General features: G+C 43.8%; 1 protein-coding gene across 1 annotated transcript; it reads left to right on the forward strand.

Annotated features, from left to right (window-relative positions):
- The first annotated feature begins 5150 nt into the window (after positions 1-5150).
- Positions 5151-6545, forward strand: LOC141022690 (uncharacterized). Its single transcript, XM_073498954.1, has 2 exons — positions 5151-5468; positions 6129-6545. Exons 1-2 carry the CDS (start codon positions 5151-5153, stop codon positions 6543-6545), a joined length of 735 nt encoding a protein of 244 aa, XP_073355055.1.
- The last annotated feature ends 1224 nt before the right edge of the window (positions 6546-7769 follow it).

Genomic DNA, 7769 nt, shown 5'->3' on the forward strand with positions numbered 1-7769 from the left:
ACATCAAGACTGCTGAGTCGGCATTGATGCGATCTGACGAGTGCAGAATTGTTGAGACCCGGCGCACCCAATGAGTTGTCGATTCACCTTCTTCTTGAACACAGGCGGCTAAATCCACAATTGACATGGGCTGCTTGCATGTGTCTTTAAAATTCTAGATAAACCGGGCTTTTAACTTGGCCCACGACCCAATGGAGTTAGCAGGGAGCCCCTTTAACCAAGTACGGGCCGTCCCTTCCAGCATCAGGGGGAAATACTTAGCACACGCAGCTTCGCTAACATCCAGTAATTCCATGGCCATCTCATAACTCTCAATTCATGCCTCAGGAGCTAAGTCGGCTGTGTAATTAGGCACTTTGAGAGGACCCTTGAAATCCTTGGGCAGACGTTCATTACGCAACGCTGGCACTAAACATGGCACGCCCAGATTCTTAAAGGTTACCTCTGGCTCCACCGAAGTTGTTGAACGAACCGGAGTAGGTTGACGGGCCGCATATTGTGCCGCTAACTCGGCGTCTCGACGCGCTCTGCCTTGATCCACTACATTCTGAGTATCAGCTCCCCCACCCGCCGGGTTATGGCCACGGGGTGGGTTATGGTTCCGCCCACTGCTTGACACAGCCGGTTCATCGATATGCCTGCTATAACTCTGGCTCGGGCGAGGGTGGAATGAATCATGCCACGACTGTAAGAATAAGCCTGCTGCTGAACCAAAGCCGTCTGAAGAAACTCTCTAGCCCTCCGTGTTTCGACCGCCGTCGGAGACTCGCCTTCAATTGGAAGAGCCACCAATCGCGACGCCGCAGCGATCATGTTATCCAAAGGGTTAGAGTAATGACCCGGCGGTGTCGGCACATGCTGAGGCGGGTTATTGTTCTGACGAGGCAGGTCCGCCGTGCGTGGCTGAACCGACGTTCCCGTCCCAGGCACTTCGACCCGGTTTAGCACTGCCGGGTTACTGGTTCTTGCTCCTGGCGTGTTAAAGAGATTTCTTGCTTCACAAACCGGGGGAAGACGAGTCTGATGCCTCCTTCTCATCACATTGTTCGAAGCATTCTGGTCTAGCATGAGCCGGTAAGACTCCGCCTGAATACGCTGTGCCTGAGCATCCAAAGCGGCCCGCTCTTCAGCCATCCTGGTGTTTTCCGCGTTCAGCTCCTCCTTGGCCTATGCTATCTCGTCACGCAATTTTGCGACCGCCGCATTATGCTAATCCTGATCCGCCAGATTAACCACTGTTGTTATCAATGCTATCAGTTTGTCCACCAAGTCAGTTAAGACCTGGGCCGGCGGGCGCACAGGGCCTCCTGCCCCGATTGCCGTCGCCGCTGCTGACCCGGAAATCAATTCTGCTGCAGTTGATGAGTGTTGTGCGGGCTGTGTACCGGCCATGAAGATTGCAACCCGGTTCGGTGGTTCAATGGGGTCCGGAATATTGTCGCCATCGGAACAGCCCCCAAGCCGGCCATCTTGCAACTGGTACAATGACTCGGTCTCACCGGTGGATGACTCGCCATCTGAATAGACAACCGTCTCACCGTTAGATACGATTCCGATTCTGCACCGTTAATGAATCCCACGAAGGCACGCTTCATGGTGGGCTGAACTCGGGCGGGTCTTGCACGCTGAGCCGTCTCGATGATGTCGGTGCAGATGTCCGGCTCAGGGCCCGGTTCGCCAATCTTGCCAATGAAAACATGAATTCCGTCGAAAGGGACCCGGTACCCGTACTCGATCGAGCCGGCCTCGGGGCCCCAGCCTGCGTCGTCGATGTAGAGCTTGCCGCGACGACTCTTGGTCATCCGGCCCACAGCGTATCCCTTGAGCCCTTCGAAATTGCCCTCTAAGAACTTGAAACCATTGTGCGATAGCCCCACGGTGGGCGCCAACTGTCATGGAATTGTCACGTCAGATGTCCTAGTGTGAGGACTTAGTCGTGGAGCCATCGCAACGAAGTTAGCTTAAAGGGGTTAGGCAGGACAAAGGACATGAGGAGTTTATACTGGTTCGGCCCCTTGCGGTGAAGGTAAAGGCCTAATCCAGTTTGAGGTGGTATTGCTACGGTTTCGATGACCAGGGAGCGAATACGCTAAGCCTGGCTCTCGATCTGCTGTTTCTTGTCCCTAAACCGCCGCCGGGTCGTTCCTTTATATACACAGGTTCACACCCGACGGTTCACAGAATCCCGGCCGGCTCATAAACGTGTCCGGCTCGGTTTCTACTCTTTCCTATCTTACAACACAAGTCATACATCTTATGACGGTTTACATCTACGGGCCCTAATCCGCCTTTGGGCCTTCTTGTTAAATCTCCTCCGTAAAGCGCCATACTCCTTGTCTTCGTGGGCTTCAATATGAGTAAATCACTATGAGCATAACCTGCCCCCCTGGGCGGTTTATACTCAATAGTTATACCCCCAACAGTTTTCCTTCCGCTTGTGCTTGCCTTTTATCTTGTTGTTTCAAATTAGTAGTTTGCTCTTGTTGGGTTGAACCAGTATGATTATGTCGTGCTTGTCATGGTTGAACAAGTTTACTTATGTCATCAAGTACAATGTTTTGCTTATCTCATTATATAAGTTTGGTAGCTTCGTATGTTGTTAATCCATCATTTCAAATACAAAGTAGCTTCTGAATGGAACTTTGTGGCTGCTCTATAGCACTAGTTATGAAGCAACTAATCACACAACGTTGTTCCATGTGTAGTTTCGATTCAGTATTGTATAGAAAACATAACGTTGAAAACAATCAGCACAATTTGAGTTCCTTAACAATGCTTCAGAAGTTGATGCAGAAATTCTTAGTAGTCCATGTAGTGTTCTCATTCATATGTAGCTGCTAGAAAATTAACAAGTACTACAAACAGAAAAAGTTAAGAAGCATCAGCACACACTTCTGTTGGTCACTTGCAGATTAAGAATGACAGTACTAGTACACTTGATCGGACAGTACATACTTACTACAATAAAAAGTACAAAGAAGCATCAATCCTTAACACCCCCCAAAGAATGTCAGACTAACAACATAAGTGCTACTATGAATGGACTATCGGTACAACTTAGTCTACACGAAAGTACCATAGTACTGAAAATGACACCAGAAGACCCTTGCGAACAATCACAAAAACAAACACAAAAAAGAAGGTAAAAAACTCAAATGAAAAAGATTACACTTACACAAAACTCACAAGAACTAGAACAAAAATGATCAGTCCAAGTTACTGGTGGAGTCAAGTACTAGATTCAAACAAACAAAAAAGAAAAAAATGACCGCCCAAGGATAGGCGCAGGCCCTGATGCTGCTACATACTTGAACTCGAGCCTGTGGGCGTATCCCTAGTAATCCGCACAACACAGGGCAAACCGACTAGGGCCCACAGGTCATGATAGAGAGCGAGCGCCGTGTATAAGCGCTCAGGTAAGTATTCAGAGGAGTTCGACCGGTGAGCCTCGGTCGCGCTTATAAACAGGTATAGAGCCCCCTCGACTAGCGAGGTGGGACTAAACCCAGAGCGCACGCGCACGCCACACTGCACAGCCGCGCGGGCCATTTGGGCCGGAAAACGGCACAATAGCCTAAATCGTCTGCAAACACCCCACCAATAAGCCCAGTAAAACAAACTAGAGGGCGGGGCAAAGAAATATAAACTACAAGAAAAATATTCGAAACTGAAAATATATATATTCAAATACTAGTTCGCAGGCAACAATTTTAAATACGAAAAATATAAATAAAAATAATTTTAGCTCTACACTACGGATGATAAAAAAAAGGAAAAAATATGATACAAAAACAATGAACCTCTAAAAAGAAGAGACCTTAATAGCCTATCTGTTAAATGTGCATAATTGAAAAAAAACCGAATTAAATATTACTTTCAAGTTCAACTACTAAAATGCAACAAGTTCAAATAGACAATGTTTGTCAATTATGCTAAATTTCTTATTTATATAAAATCTGACAAGTTCAACTACTAAAATGCAACAAGTTCAAATAGACAATGTTTCTCAATTATGCTAAATTTCTTATTTATATAAAATCTGACAAGTTCAACTACTAAAATGCAACAAGTTCAAATAGATTTTCTTTCTAAATTATGCTAAATTTCTTATTTATATAAAATCTGACAAGTTCAACTACTAAATGCAACAAGTTCAAATAGACAATGTTTGTCAATTATGCTAAGTTTCTTATTTATATAAAATCTGACAAGTTCAACTACTAAAAGGCAGCAAGTTCAAAATAGACAATGTTTGTCAATTATGCTAAATTTCTTATTTATATAAAATTTGACAAGTTCAACTACTAAAATGCAACAAGTTCAAATAGATTTTCTTTGTCAATTATGCTAAATTTATTATTTGTATAAAATCTGTCCACACCTCAATGAACGATTTGGTCGTAAATCATCTCAATTCCCCCCTCCCCCCCCCCCTAAAATAAACTCAGTTCAAACATACATATGACATCAGTACTAAAAAAGAAGGATCAGTCAGGCCACTCACACCACTGTGACACCAAATTTCAAATCCGTACGCTGTATGAAATTATAATTCAGTTCACACAACATTAAACCATAAGTGCACTAAAATGAGAATACAAAAACTATAAAGGCCTAACTTAGGTTGGTACAGAAGAAAATAAAATAAGTACCAGTTTTGAGCAACAACTCCCAGGGCACTGAAAAATGTTTTGAGATAAACTAGTGTATAAGACTTTAGTGGAAAAAGAATACTTAACATCCACACGGAAAAACATCACAAAGCATACGTCACCTAAACAGTGCAAAATGACATCATCACCACCCCTGAGACGTGCAAGTGGGATTTAGCAGATCATAAGTACAACTTGACAAGACTACTCAGTGCAACAGTAAAAACCCTTTGTCTTGGACGGTTAGTTCTTCCAGGCCACCACCCGCGCCACCCACTGGGCGGTTGCCACAAGGGACTGCAAACGGGGACCCCCACGACCAATACACCCACGCCCCCGACGAACCGCCTCCCACACATCCCCGTCGACGGACTGCAAAAATACCCCATTGTCTTCCATCTCTGCCTCATTCACAGAACCACCATTGCCGCTTCCATCTCCACTGCACACAAACCACAAACTTCTCTCTCCCAAGCCCACAGTTGCCGGAGGAAGGCGATGGCGGAGGAACCGTCCGCCAAGCGTCATCATGGCGATACGTCGGACAAGAGCAGCAACCTCGTCGACGTTCACGTCCCCGGCGAGAAGCGCAAGTACATAAGAATCCTCACAGGGGTTGAGCTCCCCGGCAAAGAGACGCTGGAGATCGTCTGCACCAGGGAACCAGACAAGGCCGACGAGGTGATGAGCAGGCTCAGGATGATGGGCGGAGGCTTGTATCCGAGCTTCATCGGAGTTGATGTGGAGTACACCAGCGAAGACGAACCTCCACAGACGGCAGCAGTCCTGCAGTTGTGCATCGAGGAACTCTGCTTGGTGTACCGTATCGCAGCGGCCACAAAATGGTAACACATACTACTATTCATTCATCTGTTGTACTAGTACCACTCCCTAAAAACTTCATTAAACTTGTTTCCCAACTAGATGAACTACTATAGTTTGTGAAGTGGATGCACGAGTACATGTTTCTCAAGTTACATGCATTTCTGAAACTGTGAAGTGGATTGTTTCACCAGATTAGCATCTGAAACTGATGCACTGGATTAGCATATGAAAAATGTTTATAGAATTCTGAACTTGATGCACCCAATTAATTTCTGAACTTGATGTACTAGCATAGATTCTGATCTTGATGCATTAGTATAGTTTATAGAATCGATGTATTAAAAGATGTTTGGTGAAGTGCTATAGGTCCATATCTTGATGCACATGTTTCTCAAATTAATTTCTGAACTTGATATAGAATTGATGCACAAAGATGTATCAAGCACCGAAGATAGCAAAAAAGAAAAATAACATGGTGTAGTTGAATTTAATTTCAGGATTTAGTGTACTAGTTTCTGAACTACATTCATCCATGACTTATACTATATAAGCATCTACCGCATGGATTATCACTTGTAAAACCAAAAAAGCAAAAGAATTAAATCTGCAAAAAAGAACACTAATCTTCAATATGTGTCTCCCCCCTTGCAGGCCCAAGCGCCTCAAACAGTTCCTGCAGGGCGAGAAATTGTACACATTTGTCGGTTTCACATTGGAGGTGACAAGAAGATGCTGGACAAGTCTGGTTTGGAGATCAACCCCAACAACTTCATCGACATGCAACGCAAGTGGAAAGATCCAAACACCAGCAAATACTACGACTCCTTGGCCGTTCTTGCAGGCAGCGTCATCCACCCATTCTACAAAGACATGAAGAAGAAGATGGACAAGGCAGACCACAAACTGTGGGGGACCAGCCCACTGCCAGACAACCTCATCACATACGCAGGAATAGATGCGTACGCCACGTACAAGTCATGGAAGACAATCGACAACATCGTGACAGGTTGGGATATTTCAAAAGAGCAGGAGGCTGACCCCTACTACCACTGCAACTTCGCGGGATGAAGATGCATGAAAGTCTGCCTTCGTGTTGCTCGCGCTTCTGCTTGTCCTTAATCTTGTTGTTTCAGATTTGTAGTTTGCTTTCGTTATGTTGAACCAGCTACCTTATGTTATGTGTGTTAGGGTTTGAACAAGTTTGCCTATGTCTATCAAGTACATCGTTTGCTTATGTCGTTCAACAAGTTTGCTAGCTTCCCATGTTGTTGATCCATCATTTGAAGTTGAAGTAGGTTGAAGTTGAAACTTGATGGCTGCCACACAGCACTAGGCATGGAGCAACAAAATCACACATGGATATTTTCACAAAAAAACAGTGGCGGACTAACTAAGGACAACAACAAATAGAAGACTTGGACGCTCAGTACAACTTATACATGTATGGTAGTACTATCACACGAAAAATCAGTTTTTAGTTTCAGAAGAACACTAAAAAGACTAAGTTGCAGCCGAGGACAACATTCAGTACTAACAACATTGTGCTAATAGTAGTTAGAAATTTACTAAGTACTACAACAGGAAAAGCAAAGAACCATCAGTATGTATTTCCTAGTCACTAGCATGCTAGGACTGAGAGTTCTGGTACACTTGAACAAGCGGTACATTCATTCTACAAAAATATAAAAAGGAACGGGAAGTTTCAGTTCGCATTCCATAAAACAGTGACACACTAAGAATAACAGTAATAGTACAACTTAAATCTCAGTACAACTTAGTCTATACGGCAAGTACCATGATCATACCAAACATTGCCTTGAGAAGAACCACAGCCTAGAAAAAAGAAGGCCAAAACTGAATCAAAAAGATATCAGTTCGACCAAGGAGAAAAATCACAAGAAAGAAAACAGAAGCATCAGCCCACATTGTCCAGTGAGGCACTAGTTTCAAACAACAAAAATAAAATAAAATGATAAAAGTACTAGCACAATTGAAATCTCAGTACAACTTAGTTTATTCGCTAAGTGCTATGATGATACCAATTAATGCCTTGAGAAAGAAGGCCAAGACTCAACCAAATAGATTATAGTTCAACCAAGGACAAAAGTTAACAAAAAACAAACAACAGAAGCATCGGCCCACATTGACTAGTGAACTAATTATGAACTTAATACGCCTATTCGTTAAATGTAGCTAATTTAAACCAGTGCTTTAACTTTTACTATGAAGTTCAACTACTAAAATTCAAGAAGTTCAAACCAAAATTTGGCCCTCAAAATTTTGCTAAATTTC

The sequence above is a fragment of the Aegilops tauschii genome, chromosome 5, assembly GCF_002575655.3.
Source record: "Aegilops tauschii subsp. strangulata cultivar AL8/78 chromosome 5, Aet v6.0, whole genome shotgun sequence".
NCBI classification, from domain to species: domain Eukaryota; kingdom Viridiplantae; phylum Streptophyta; class Magnoliopsida; order Poales; family Poaceae; genus Aegilops; species Aegilops tauschii.

Excerpts from the sequence above, each read along its gene's own strand:
- LOC141022690 (XM_073498954.1), top strand. The coding sequence starts at position 5,151 with ATGGCGGAGGAACCGTCCGCCAAGCGTCATCATGGCGATACGTCGGAC. Across the intron at positions 5,469-6,128 it reads GCATCGAGGAACTCTGCTTG|GCCCAAGCGCCTCAAACAGT; the intron begins GTGTACCGTATC and ends CCCCCCTTGCAG.